This window comes from Rhea americana, unplaced genomic scaffold (genome assembly GCF_003343005.1).
Source record: "Rhea americana isolate MKP2758 unplaced genomic scaffold, rheAme1 scaffold_51, whole genome shotgun sequence".
NCBI lineage: Eukaryota > Metazoa > Chordata > Aves > Rheiformes > Rheidae > Rhea > Rhea americana.
The window spans coordinates 4,255,234-4,270,124 of NW_028186657.1; the positions used below are offsets into that span (position 1 = coordinate 4,255,234).

The 14,891-nt window shown below is 40.7% G+C and overlaps 1 protein-coding gene across 4 annotated transcripts in view; it reads left to right on the plus strand.

The window, feature by feature from the left end:
- The window catches only part of ITK (IL2 inducible T cell kinase), a 31,622-nt gene extending 17,597 nt beyond the window's left edge, over positions 1 to 14,025 (plus strand). For 3 of the 4 annotated variants that reach the window (XM_085317848.1, XM_085317851.1, XM_085317850.1), the window contains 14 exons: positions 1,078 to 1,206; positions 1,880 to 1,920; positions 2,720 to 2,871; positions 3,541 to 3,606; positions 3,795 to 3,849; positions 5,816 to 5,895; positions 6,540 to 6,676; positions 7,426 to 7,500; positions 8,204 to 8,375; positions 9,180 to 9,396; positions 10,230 to 10,294; positions 10,385 to 10,503; positions 13,255 to 13,412; positions 13,954 to 14,025. In XM_085317848.1, coding sequence (XP_085173974.1) covers positions 1,078 to 1,206; positions 1,880 to 1,920; positions 2,720 to 2,871; positions 3,541 to 3,606; positions 3,795 to 3,849; positions 5,816 to 5,895; positions 6,540 to 6,676; positions 7,426 to 7,500; positions 8,204 to 8,375; positions 9,180 to 9,396; positions 10,230 to 10,294; positions 10,385 to 10,503; positions 13,255 to 13,412; positions 13,954 to 14,025 — 1,538 coding nt within the window. Of the gene's footprint in view, positions 1 to 1,077; positions 1,207 to 1,879; positions 1,930 to 2,719; positions 2,872 to 3,540; positions 3,607 to 3,794; positions 3,850 to 5,815; positions 5,896 to 6,539; positions 6,677 to 7,425; positions 7,501 to 8,203; positions 8,376 to 9,179; positions 9,397 to 10,229; positions 10,295 to 10,384; positions 10,504 to 13,254; positions 13,413 to 13,953 lie in introns of all 4 variants that reach the window. The other variant, XM_085317849.1, reaches the window with a different exon arrangement.
- Positions 14,026 to 14,891: the final 866 nt, after the last annotated feature.

A 14,891-nucleotide genomic window follows, 5' to 3' on the forward strand; every position in this document is an offset into this window, starting at 1 on the left:
AATTAATTCTTGCTGTGTAGAAGATTTTTTTCAATTCTAATTAATAGACTCTCTGTTTAGAGACAACCTTCTTAGAGAATCATGATTATTAACAAATATTTTTGTGGGTAGCTTTCATTTCCTCTTCCCCTCTTGAATTATGCTGTGGTTCATTACAATGGTTCTGAAGTGAAGGTACAGTAACTAACCACCACTTGCAAAGTGATGCATAATACTCAGCATGAGGAAYGCGTTGTTTAGTTACATGAAAACTGCACCAGGTTCTCTTCAGAGCTTTCTCCTTTTTCCTAACAYAAGCTGATGTATTGTTAATTCTGAAAACATTTTGCCTGATTAAGTTCATGCACTTASTCTGGTGATCAGTTAGTCCCTTTCTGGAGTGCACCTGTTCCAAGCTTCTACTTTATCACCTCCTTTCTTTTAATCTTTTGAGACTGTTCCTCCTTTGRACAACTTGAACGATCTCTTGAAACAGGTCAGCAGAATTTTTTTTTTTCATTTTAGGAGAACGATTAGTATATAGAGAGAGCCTGAATTTCAAAAATGAGACCTTTAATTGCTCATACAGACATTCAAGACTGGCATTTACATTTGCAAAAAATGTTTAGTGCCAGTGAATGCCAGCTTGTACAGCTCCTTTTGAAAACCAAGCCAAGGCAATGAGTGCCTTGTGTCACACATATATACATATTGTAGAGCTATAGTCTTTTATGAGAATCATCAGTACATGTGTGTCAGGTTTTCTTTCTCTTCAACAGAACTGACTTCTGTGGTTTTTGTGTTTAACAATTTAAAGAGATAGTTGCTTTTGTAGGATTTTCTTCTCCCACAGTATGAGTTCCATCAGCATCAGGCCAGCTATTCCTCCACACTGATGATGACTTCACTCCTTTCAGGAGAAAGAAGAACATTAACACTTGGGGCTGAAAATGTTCACCAAAGCCTGTCTTAAAAAGAGAAAGAAGCTACTCTAAATTGCAGATTATTTCCATTCAATTCTACATGTCTCTTTCAGAGCTGATGTCAATGCAAATAAATTCATTTTCCTCCTCCTTTTCTTCCTCTAACATTTTCCAGAAACCAAAAACAACAATAGTTTGGTCCAAAAGTATCATCCAAATTTTTGGATGGATGGCAAGTGGAGATGCTGTAATCAGACAGAGAAGATGGCAGCTGGCTGTATAGAATATGATCCCACCAAAAACGGTATGGGATTTTGAGCATCTTGACTTTGGAAATATTTATTCTAAGCAAAAGTAGAGGATTAAGTCTGTCTCGTACAGAACATTGAAGTATATCATGTTACATTTCCATAGATAAATGTTGCTGACTTCTCAGGACATTCCTTATACTGTCTCATCTTTTACTATACAGGTATTATTTGCTTTGAATTAACAGTTTCCTCTGTGTGATGCTTGCTGCTGTCTTCAGAATGAGATGGAAAACTAAGAATTTGATGAGCTGTGGTCAATTAATAAATCAAAATAACAACTTTCTTAAGATCTATGTTCACCCCTGTGTGTCCTATTTTGTCCTAACCATATTTCCACTGTGGTTTCAAAGGCCAAGCTTAATCTTTACATTGTCTCCTGAAAAAGATGTAAGCTCTTGCCAGATACAGAAGTCAATCACTCTTTACCCAGGATGTTTTTTCSTGGTATTTGGGTGATGCCTTGTGTAATCTGCACATCAAATCCATGTTGTGTGGCTGACAGTCTCTGTGTAGATACCCGCTATTGACATGTCTTACTCCAAAAACATAAAGGGACAAGACTTACTATTCACAATTTTTGTATCACCTTTATAAATTAACCTGATGGTTTGTCCCTTGGTTTTGTCCGGGTCTACTTCAACTTAATTTTTCTAGTTCTCRTTACAGCCTCAAAGAAGCCGCTTCCTCCCACTCCTGAAGATAACTGGGTGAGTGCCGTGAAGCGCACTAAGCTTTCCGCGTGTCCTGTGTGTTTAACTAGCAGTGATGAAAATAGCCTCATTTAGGTTCACCATGGTTCACTGACTTAGAATATCGTGTGTGATAACAATCCCTGGGTTTTTCTCTTACATTTTCTGTATGTTTTCGTAAGCTATAAATTAGCAGGATCCCACTGGTGTTCAGTTCTGCAAAGACAGCTTTTCTTTTTCCAGAAAGTGTGTGTGGGGGGGGGCTCCCCAGTAGTGACAGAAATTTCAAGGTTTCTTCTTTTTTCCTACTCATAGGGAGGGAAACCTGKGAGGGGGGTGGATATGAGAATAGTATCCAAATCTGCAAAAGCTGCTGTGAGGAGCAACAGAGTAAGTGGTTTTCCACACCCATTTGTGGAGGGACAAAAAATCATAGGCTTGTACAATAACAAGGAAGAAGTAAGGTGGTGGTTACCGCAGGATGCCTTACTGTAGTGCCAACAGGGCGTTAGGACACAGGCTTTTAAAAAAAGCTTGGGAAACATCTGTGAGGAATAGTTCAAAGGCAGTCYTGCCCTAAGCTTAAGAGGAGTAGATTACTATTTTCTGTGCAACAGAAATTTGTGCAYGAAATTTATTGTTCAGAAATGCTACAAATTCTTATGTTGCCAACGTACCCCAATAGGCACTCTGGGGTGCTTTCCTAATGCTGAGGCTTTTGAACACATCAAACAGGGTAATGTAGTATCTTTTTAGAGATTATGCTGTTCGTGTTTATGAATATAAATATGATCAGCTTTGTTCTTAATTTGTGCAGAAGTTGTTGCTGGACCCAAGGGATGCCTCAGTCTTGGCCATATATGACTATGAAGCCCAGAATCCGCAGGAGCTGACATTACGATATAATGAGGAATATTACCTGATTGATAACTCTGAGGAGCATTGGTGGCTGATTCAAGATAAGAATGGGTAAATCTGTTTTCCACAGACAGTTTACAAATCCTTTCTAAATCCAGTTTGATTTTCTGTTAAAATATATGCTGAACTCTAGTATGTGAACTATCTTCTGAGATATGGAGAAAAAGGGGGGCAGCTAACAGAAAGAGTGATGGGGGATTCTTCCCTTTGATGCTGCTTGTATCTAGGCAGCTGAAGAAAATGAAGACAAAAGTTAATTTTAAAAAGAACAGTCCTTAGTTCAGACTGATACTCACTGTCATATGTGTGGGGGAAAAAATTTGAAAACTGGAACCACAGAACACGGAACAGATTTGTGTGTTTTTTGTGGGGATACATACACACAACTAACACAAAAAGTAAAYTGCAGGATCTTCAACGTGAACAGTGATGGAGAACCCAGTAGGTACGGTAGTTCTCCATAGTCCACCCCTGTTTATCCAGACTGGGGAGGACATGTAGTGCCGCACCTCCTTACAAACACAGCTACTGATCTAAGGCTGTTTAGAGGTRCAATCAGGTGTTTCCTTTTCCCAGTAACCCTACTAAATACCTAGCAGCCAGCGTTTATATCATGTAAAGAGCAAATACTGGCAGGCAAATACTTTCAGAGATGACTCCCACAGATGCAGAGAAAATCCTGTCTGTATAGCACACTCACCCCTTCTTGCATTTTAACAGGCATGAAGGCTATGTGCCAAGTAGTTACTTGGTGGAAAAATCACCCGACAATCTGCAAATATACGAGTAAGTTGTGCCTACACTTTTCTTGTACCTCTAAGAGCCCTGGATTTGTTACAGAACCTACAAACCTCAAATCTCCCTACCTTACATTCTCTGCTGTTGTTAACACTTGGGATTCTYGATGCAGAGGCTTTTCAGTAGAAACTTTAACAGCTTAGAAACACTAACGCAGAGTCTTTTGATGCTTTCAGGTGGTACAATAAGAACACGAACAGAAGCAAAGCAGAAATGCTCCTCAGGGATGAGGTAAACCAGTTTTATGTGCAGGTCAGATGGGCAATAATAATTAATTAATGACAAATGGGGAAAAGACTGTGAAGACTGCTTTGTGTAAGAGAGAGTTGAACCCTGGGTTCCTGCTGTGCTGCTGCTGTTTGTTCTTAGAGTGTGATGCAAGATAAAGGACTAGCAGGAATGAAAATGCTACCAAACGCTCCTTACCTCTGCATGAACTGCATGTGGGCAGCCAGTTGTGCCACCCTTCTTCAGTCAAACACACCCAAAAACTGAGGCTGATGGAAAACACTGTTTCCGAACAGTCAACAGAAATTGTACATTTAGTTCATCTCTTCTGTCTCTGCAGGAGGCCTGCAGATGACAGGAGCTGAAAATCTAACTAGCCTCATGCTGAAATATTCTGTGTGAAACCAAAAGRGTGGGTTTGGGGATTTTTAAGTTATGTGTGTATATGTGCATGTGAGCATGTATTTTAAGTTTTCAGTAGAGCCAGTGTTTCCTAGTGAAATTTATAATGAAAACAAAAAGAATATACTTTTTGTTGAAATCTTCCGCACGAACACAACCTTAGTTTTTAAACTAGCTCTTAAACTAGCAGAACAAGAAACCTGAATGAAGTGCTTCTTCTTGAAACAATAGTATTTTATGGAAATAAAAGCTTTTTGATTGTGTTTAATAATTCTTTTATTTCCTATCAATTCCTATGTTATGTGTCCAYGCATGGCTTAGTGAGCTTGTTTTTTCTTTTGGTCCTACTAGTGTCATGCTTCTGTGGCGGTGGAGATTTCTGGTTCAAAACCTCCCCATCCTCACAGTTTTTCAGAAAATGCAGCTAAGCTTGCGAGTGATCTTTGGCCAGCCTTCCCATCAAGTGAGAAAGGAGGGCAAGAACAGTGCTTAAAATAACTTACGCAGGGTGCTGTCTTCAATACTGGTCTACCTGTGCAAGCAATCCCGTGTCTCTCCTGCCTGTACTTTGAAGTAGCCAGACACAACACAGTTGGAGCTGGAGAGAGGACATATACAAATGGAAGAAATCTACCATATAACGCAAAGCAGGGAACAAAATAATCAGGATGTCAGATGAAAGGYGTCTTTATCTGCAAACAGAAGAAAAATGCTATTTTTACTATCAAGAGAGGTCAGAACAGTACATTATATCCAAATTGTGATGTTAACCTTCTCCCTTGCCATCAGATCCATTAATGCTTTGCAYTGCAGGATCGTGGCCTATGATGCTTTTCAAGTATTTTAGCATTCAGATCAGTAGAAAAAAATTRCAGTGAAAAATTAATATCAAAAGCAGTTCTGTGAGTGCCAGAGTAGAGAAAACCTGCTTTCCTAAGCTTGCATGTTTAGATATTGGATGATTGGGGTCTCCATGAAATGGCAAAGCTTTTCCATTTCTGGAGCATTTGTAAATTATCTTTCATATTCTCCTATATGGATTCTCTGCTGTCTAATAAATTACATGCTCATTCTATAGCTCTTCTCTCAGTGGAGGACAGTCAGAGGTTTGSCTCTCTACTTGGCTGCTCGTTTTCATGAAGCTTGTGTGAATTTAATATCACCAGTGTTCTGGTGATACTTGAAAGGTTGAAATMTATCAATGGATTAAAAATTTCTAGGGCAGACACTCAGAGGGACAGAGAGACACGTACTCATGTGTACCCACACCCACACATACTCAGCATGCTCACAAAAGTCTCATTTCCTCAGGAAACTGAGCTAAAAATATGTGGCACCCAAGAGAGACCAGCTGGGTGTAACTTTAGGTTCTAGGCAGATATTAGAGCTGTGCATGGAAAGGAGCAACCTCTGTCAATGAGCTGGTGGTTCATTTTTTCCCTACATTTTTAGCACATCTTCATGACAGAGCAATAGACAGGGCTAAAACAAGCAGAGCTTTGCCAGCAGCATGGTTATTTTTCCATTATGCCACTAACTGATTTTCTACACTTTGCTCCTGTTGCAGGGTAAGGAAGGTGCCTTCATGGTGAGAGATTCAAGGCAGCCTGGCATGTACACAGTCTCTGTTTTCACCAAAGCATTAAGGTACAGCTGAGCTCAACAGCTTTTCGCATCAATTACATCAATGAAATGACTTCTCTGAGAGTTTAATCTCAGTAGTTGTTTTGGCATTATAAAGAGAGAGCAGAAGGCTAATGAAAATGATAAACACTTCCAAAAAAAAGCTGAAGAGTTGGCTGCCATTCACAAAGCAGTTTGTTAAGGCTCCGCTTCTCCTTGAATCTAATTTTTTGCCTATAAATAGTCCCTTAGACATTAGTGGGGTTGTACTTGTGATGAAGTTGCCCTCACAGCTGAAGTGTTTGTAGGATCAACATTGACTGTAAGCTGATCTAATCAGAGATGCATAATAAAGGACAAGTGAAAGGATTTCCATGATAGGGCAGAAAGTTTTGTTTCAGAAAGAGGCGGCAGAGAACCTTAGTACTCAACCTGCTCTTATCTGGAAACCTCAGCCTTTCTAGAGATGAGACCATCTATGAGTGAGAGAGAGAGAACGCACAAGTACACCACTTTCATTAGCAGTCGTAGCCCACTCCTTGCTTCTCTCTCATTTTTTCCATGTGCAGAAGGTCCCCTTTGCTTGCCCTCTCTCCTTCCCTTTATCCCCACAATTCCTATCATTTTACTGCAAATAATTTTACTTAAACAAACTTCATCTTTTTTAGCACAGACAACAATCCCGTTATAAAGCATTATCACATCAATGAGACAAATGACTTTCCCAAGAGGTATTACTTGGCAGAAAAACATGTCTTTGACTCTATCCCTGATCTCATCAACTACCATCAGCACAATGCAGGAGGTGAGTGAAGGCCGACATTAACCAGGGGAGGTGCCGTTTTATCACACAGCCAGGTGACTTTGTTTTGAGCAAAAAAGGCTCTCAAGCCTTCTGCCCTTACAACCAAATGCTAAATCACACCACATTTTGTTCCACTTAACCTGGTACTTGGATGGAAGGAAAATGATCATCTTGACCTTGCTTCTAGCATTGCACCTTCATTCTGGTGGGTTCTTCTTTTTAAGACTGGGTGTGCCAATGCAGAGGCCATGCTGACTTTCACTCTCTGGGAAGTTCGTGGAGGTTTGTCACCAGTACCAGGCCAAGATGCCTGCAGAGTTGCACTACAGTGCCTCCTTGCCTAGGAGGTGATGTTTCCCTGGGCTTTCACTTTACACAAGTTAGGGACATGGCCAGGATCCATGGCCATCACAGTCTTCCAGCCTTACAGTTCCAATGTACCAAGGGAAACTTTGGGCTTCCAAAATATCCTGCAAATAAAAGGTACAATTTGGCATCTTATCAGAGCTAATAGAGACTCAAAGCTCATACTGGATGAGAGAACAAAAATGAGAAATAAACTGAAACTAGTTAGAATTGTATTCCTTCGAGCGGGCAGGAAATCACAGTCTAAATAGGGGTTCAGCTGCCCTCAAGTGGAGCTGAGAACTCAGTACAATAAATCTGCTTCCAGTATCCAGTCTCTCTTATAGGGTAATGACAGGTGCACTTCCCATGRCAGTGACAATAACTTTTACTCTGTTATTCAGGTCTTGTTACTCGTTTGCGGTATGCTGTCTGTTCCTGGAGAAAAAAGGCCCCAATCACTGCAGGGCTGAGCTATGGTACGGAGTTACTCTTTTTACATATGAGGATCACACTTCTCCCTGGTTAGCGAGATGAKCCTAAATATTCCCATGGGTATTGATGAATATTCATGTGACTATCCCAGCAGTACATAGATTTCTCCAAGTCTTTACATGGAACCATTTCCTAAATTATCATCTGTGTTGTTACTATTGATGACAGAATAAGCTGATCCTGCAAGGTCCTGAATGTCTTGTGGGAAGTGCTGAGCACTCTATGGTCTCATTAAACTCAGTAAGAGATACCTAAATGAATGCTAACTGAGGGTGATAGGAGCAAGAACCCAGCTCAGCCTGACAAAAGCTGAAAAATGCTTGCATCTGTGTATAGTTGTCTACAGAATTTTGCTGGTATTATCTTTATTGTAATTCTTGSAGACATCAAGGAACTCAAAAGCATGCTGTGTTTAATAGTGCGCGTATACATGGTAGAAACAATGCTCACTAAGAACCGAATAGACAAGACAAATAGGGAAAGAAAGGGGAAGTTTTTTCCCTCTTCCTGAGYATGAATTGGAGTAGAGACTGGTTAAATGAGCTGCTAAAGGTCAGACAGACAATGTGAAGCGGAGCCAGAAAGTTTCCTTTTGAATCCTGTTTCAACGCTTAACCGACAAGACCTTTTTTTTTTTTTTGACATTTTACTGTTAAATCCTTATTCTTTCTCTCTTATGATCAACAGGAAAATTTGTCATAAATCCCTGTGAGCTCACCTGTGTACAGGAAATCGGCAGTGGGCAGTTTGGGGTGGTCCACCTTGGCTATTTGCTGGACAAGACAAAAGTAGCCATAAAGACCATTCGTGAAGGAGCAATGTCTGAAGAAGACTTCATTGAAGAAGCTAAAGTCATGATGTGAGTAGTAGCTTTACCAATAAAATCAGTCTCTGCAGCATTCACCAGACTAAATCAAAGTGTTGTGATAATGTTCAGGAATCTCAGTAGAGAACTTAATGCTTGATTATCTATTATTTGTCTAAAAAGTGTAGTGAGAGACCTGTGAGTTCTGGTGGTTAGAAAAGAGGTCAATTCAAAGTGCAGATGAATTACTGTGCGAGTTCACAGTAATTCATCTGTGAATGAATTACACATTCATAGATGTGTAATTACACATTCACAAATTCTGGATATTGTGTCTATCAATATCCAGAATGGTCTTCCAGATCTCTGCTGTTCTGGAAGGCAGAATTTCTTGGTAGTGTATTCTGGAGAAAAAAAAGTGGTTTTGTCAAAAATAATTGGATGAGGAAATTTCATAAAACTTGAGGTAAATGTTAYTGAAAAGCCTTACTTCCCAAATTGTTCTGCTTTGCACAGATGAAAATATTTCTCTCTGGCTTTATTGACTTTATTTGCTTGCTTTATATTTCTCTCYCATCAAAATAGAAAGAAACAGATTTTTTTTTTTATTGGATTCTTTTCCGTTCACACAAATCTTTGGTGATCATTATCATTGAGATAGGATGACATTTAGTGCCAAACTAGATTGAAGTTAGACTGGCCTACACATTTTCTCCTTTTGGCTTTCATAGTTGGCCTTTGCACAGAGAGGATGCAGTGGGGGAACAAAGCAATTGTTATATAACCAACTTTCTATAAGAACAGAAGGACTGAGCCAGTTTCAACCTCCTTTCTCCACCTTCCCTCCCCTTTCTACAGGAAACTGTCTCATCCCAAACTAGTCCAGCTTTATGGAGTATGCTTTGAGAAAACTCCCATATGCCTAGTGTTTGAGTTTATGGAGCATGGCTGCTTGTCGGATTACCTCAGGAGCCAACGAGGCAGTTTTTCGAGAGAAACCCTCCTGGGGATGTGCCAAGATGTATGTGAAGGAATGGCTTATCTGGAACAAAATTCAGTCATTCACAGAGACCTGGTACGTCTGCCCCAGATAAGGCTTGTTCTCTGCTCCAGCTGGGCTTTTCCTTGTGCTTTCTCCCTTCCCTAATTTCAGTTTTCAGACTTTTACTACCTATATATTGATAGAGGATCCAGTATCTCCACTTGTTGCAGAAGCAGCATCAATGCTAAAGGGAAAAAAAAGGCATCCTCTGGCGTATCCACTAATCTGTTTCCCTTCACTGAATTTGAGAGAGAAGAAAGGAGGACGTAAAGTTCAGCTATTTTCTGAATGAACTCTTTCTCCTTGAGGGCCCCAGCTCCCACACCTCCCAAGGACTTGCCTTTCTTCATGTCTAAAGTCRGTGAAGATACCAAAAAGACCAAAGCCTCTAGCAGGTGCTGTTCTTACACAYGCACAATCATGTATTGCTAATACAATCCCTTTAATTAAGTGGAGGTTCTAATGTCCAAACACAGACCTCTGCAATATATAATTCATTGCTTTTTGCACTGGGAGCCTACTGTCTCACGTTCAGTCAAACTGCATCAGTCACTGCTGCCATTTCCTTGGGGAGCAAGGATTGTGGGTAATTGTGGATATTTTAGACTCTTCCTCTGCCCTTTGTGGGCAAGAAGGGCCTGCAGGTGAGACGTATGGTTGGAGGCTTTCTGGCAACAGAAACACGCTGAGTGTAAAATGTGCAGACAGCAGGAGAGCTTTAAGTTCTCACCCTCTTCATATGGTGTAGTATCACTTTTATTCTCCTATTTTTAAGCACTATCTGGTCTATCCAAAGAAAAGTGACAGAGTGACTGTAACAGTCTTTCAGCACTGCCCTTTTGCCTTTATGCCTTTGTTTCTTGCAGGCTGCTCGGAACTGCCTGGTGGGGGAATCRCACGTGGTCAAAGTGTCGGACTTTGGGATGTCAAGGTAATGCTGCAGAGGCTGCAGAGGCTCCCTGCAAGGCTGTAACTTGGATTTGGGAGTTACTCAGCATACTCCCTTCTATTCCTTTTCCAGGTTTGTCCTTGATGATCAGTATACCAGCTCCACAGGTACCAAGTTTCCAGTCAAATGGTCTTCACCAGAAGTTTTCTCCTACAGCAACTATAGCACCAAATCTGATGTTTGGTCCTTTGGTAAGAATCTCTAGTTAAAATACAAGAAATTCAACTAACACAGAAAAGCCTCAATGCTCAGTCTTTAAGTAAAATCTCCCAAATAGTACATTTACTTGGTTCTAATAGTKTTTTGCCTGAATAATGGCTTAGAAAAAGAAGCCCAAATCTTTTATGTGAAAGGGAGGAAATAATAGTAAAATAATAGAAAAAATAGTGAACTACTTAGACACTATGAAACACTTAAGATAATGTTAATTTGTTAATCTATTGTACCCTGTGCAATATTATACACTGCCAAATAGCACTACTACGTGTACTACTTCATGATGATATGGAAGGAGTGTCCAAGAAAAGGCTAGAGAATCATTGGTAAGGTTATATAAAGAAAGGAAAGGAGAGACATTTAGGCAGTCCATCTCTCTAAAGCAGTGAAGCTTCATTTATGTCTACTGCCATTCAAAGTTTGCTCTGCAGACTCTGTTTATTTTTTGTCAAAATGAAAATATTATTTCACTGCCCACACTTTTTCTCACCTAATTTCCTGCTCCCTGATGCATTGTTTTATGATTTGCCTCTGTTCTTTGGTCTCCCTTCTGGACCCTCATAGATAAGAAAGCTCTTGTATTTTTTCCCCAAAGTCATTGCCACTGGAGATAACAAAGGCTATTCCATGGCCTGTTGATCTGGCATGTTAATGTATCTGGCCCATCTCCAGCTAGCATGCAAATAATGCTACTGCAGAATGAATCAGTGCAGTGTGCTGTGCACAGCACACAGTCAATGGGGCGCCACTCAGCTCCGGGCCTAGCAGTAAATAATGCAGGATTATAACCTTTGCTAGCCTCTGCCTGTGAATTCTGTGCTTCCCTCTCGCTTTACTGTGCTCTGCTGTGCATGTCATGCTCAGTAAGCTTATGCATTTTTGTGGTAGATTATTAGCATTGCAGTGGGAGCTGGGTGCTCAAACCCACTCGGCTCTTTTGAGAATCCAATCCAGACATGCATCAGAGAGCACCATTTCTCTGTGTCCTCTGGCATGCTGAGGGGGCTGTCAGCACTTATCACATAATAACAAGAGACATTTGCCTATGAAGCTAGCTATGACACCTTACAGGGAAGTGGCTGTGACATAGAAAGAAATGCTATTAGGTAAGAATGTTCTTCTGCTTCACAGATCAGAAGTTACCCTGTACACTAACATAAGTGATAACTTTCATTTAGGGTTCCTTTAAGAGCTGGATGCCTTCAAAATGCATGCTCGCTTTGATTTTCAGTCAGGCCAAGCTGGGTGAAGTTGGTCACCCCAGATTCAGGGCTGAATGAAGTACTTGTGAGGTTTGTTTGTACYGGTCAGGCCTTCCTTATGAAATTTGCAGACACCAGTGTTGTACATCTGTCTGACTTACTATCTCCCCATCCAGTGGGGTTTGCATAAGAGGATTCGCCTGTCATGTCATGGTCTCATGACTCTGAGGATCTTTCTGCTCTGCTGCTTTGCAGCCCATTCATCTCTTCTGCCAAGGCTGAAATCCTGCTGTGCCCAAAAGACAAAAATGGGTGTGAGAAATTCCCAATGCTAGAAATCTGCACACTGAGGGAGTACAACTGTTTTGCTTATTCTGCAATACAACCAGTATCACTGGTGAGGAGCGGTAGTCTCAATGCATCTTCCCATAWTAAGAATGAGCAGCTAAAAGGTGGGCATTATTTAGCAAAGCTGACTGTGGAGTTACACACATTTATTTCAGAGCAGTCTCTCTATCTGCTTGTCTATCTCTCTCTTCTAATATGACAATGTGAACACAATTTACCAAGACAGTCATATTAAGTGGTCAAAGAAATCAGACCTAATATTAACACAAACACCTTGTAATCATGCCAGTTGCAGAGCCTCTCTGATGGCCAACTGCAACGTGTTTTGTAGTCATTTTGTCTTTGCCTGTTTCTCTTCCACCTCRCTAGATGACAGGATGAGCTTCTCTACTCTAAACAGGAATCATAACAAATTATTTGAGTGTTTAGGAAAAGAAAAAATATGTGATGTAATCCCTTTGACATTCTGCTGTGATTGCAACATGAATTTATCTCAATGAATCACACAACCTGGTATTTTTGCAGATGAGAAGATCCCAGTACTGAGGCTAAGCTGACTAACAAAAATGGAGTGTTTCACATTGCTTTTCTACTTCTGTGTCTTGCCRAAACACAAGCAAATTCTAGTGCTGGACAGACTGTTGGCATGAGTTTCAGTGATTTCTCTTGTATGTAATTAACTGGAAGCAAAAACAGATAAACTTCATCAGTGATGAAAAGGGAGTTCTCTTTTCCTCATTACACATCTGGATGAAGTACATTCACTARCATTGCCTTTTCTTCACATGCGAAGAGGAAGGAGGGACCTTATGGGAGAAGACGTAAACAGCATACTGATTTTCTGACACATAGTGCTCTTAGACTTCATCTTATTCAGTGGGGAAAGAAGTCCCTGTTGTGCTAGAGTTTGCAACGGAGTATGATACAGAGAAGCCAAACTTGTGCTGACCCAAACTGAGACTTCCACACAGTTCAGAGCTGGGTGGAGATATTCACTGGCATCCTTAAAATGTATAGCTGKTTTTTTAGGCATGCTCTCAGAATCAGAGTGGAAAAGCTTTTTCAAGTAACAGATATCAACAGTGAGCTGCAGAGAACAGCAGGTGAAAGCTGGCTGTGGGCCTGTTGAGGGTTTTATTGTTGCTTCTTTGYTATTATTGTCATTGTTTGTTTTAGGAGTGCTGATGTGGGAGGTCTTCAGTGAAGGTAAAATCCCCTATGAGAATCGCACCAATGGAGAAGTGGTGGAAGAAATCAATGCAGGTTTCCGGCTCTACAAACCCAAGTTGGCCTCCAAGGCCATTTATGAGGTCATGAGCCACTGTTGGAGAATGGTTAGTATTTTAATGAGAAAGCCYTTAATTCTCAAAGACAAGAGCTCTCTGCCTCATGTCTTTTAGGGGGAGAGGGTATACACTTCATATGCTATAACAAGATAAAATCCTGGRAGTGAGGCAGTTTTCCGCTTTCATCTGAGTTAGCAAGCTGACTTAAACTCTAGGTTCATTGCCTTTTATTTAAGCTGCTGTCCTACAGACTATCTTCATTTCACTGAGAAGTCTACGTAGTTCACCTAACTCAAGTTTGCTTCCTAAGAAAGTTACGTATTTGTAGGGCTCAACTTTAATATAGACAGTATAAATGATAGCCAAWCCATTACAAGGTGCTTAGTGTCTATTAGGCAAAATTCACTGCTTGTAGAAAAGAAACATTGCACACAAGAAAACTCATTCTTCCRTTGGCATTTTCTCTATAAGGATGGATTTTATTTTTGGTAATACTCAGCTTCCTCACAAGGCTTTCCTTCCTAAYCTTGCCATTCCTCTCAAGCTGACAGTAATATTCTCTCTCTCTCTCTCACTCTCCCCTGCACAGAGGAAAGATGACCGGCCTTCCTTTTCCGTTCTGCTTTATCAGCTGAGTGAAATCTCTGAGTTTGATCTGTAATCATGGCACTGGCTGCTAAGCRAAGCTAACAGAGTCCTGAGAAGACAGATGATTAAATTTTCCCCACACAAAGCATTAACAGGAATCCTCTCACCATAGACACTTGTTGAAATCCTGGGACAGCAGGAGAGGGCAGAGGCCATTAATTCCAGACAGACCAAATATCTTCATGTCTTCCAACRAGCAGACATACGCAGACTTTTGGTTTGGCCAGGAATACATTACAAATCGTACAAGTGGAACCAGCTATTCAGCACAGATTCCTGAGCCACACAGTCCAGCAAGTCCATTTCTCGTGAAGATATAGTCTCAAAACTAAGACATGAACAGGTTGCTCAGAGAGGTTGTGGAATCTCCTTCTCTGGAGATATTCAAAACCCGCCTGGATACAATCCTGTCTAACATGCTCTAGGTGACCCTGCTTGAGCAGGGAGGTTGGACTAGATGATCTCCAGAGGTCCCTTCTAACCTTATCRATTCTGTGATTCTGTAATATCTGACATTGCTATTCCAATCCTGAGAACTCCCAAATGAAGACTTTCCCTGGGAAAAAAAGAAAGTCTTCAACTGYGGAGGAACAATTAGACATTTCTATGGCTGTCTAATTCAGCCCTGAAAGCTCTTAACAGAAATAGGCCTGGGACACAAGGGAACAGGCTGGATATAGTCACTGTGTTTTTCATGTTGGTATTTCAAGATGGTTTTGTTCTTCCTTTGCACGATTTTCTCTGAAACTGTGGCATAACAAGAACAGGATTCTGGTACCCTCCAAGCTGAAGTGGTATGTGCATGTGAGTTTGTAAGGAAAGGAGAGAAAAAGCAGTGTGTTGAAGAGTCTTGAAATACTCTCAAATTGTCTTATATAG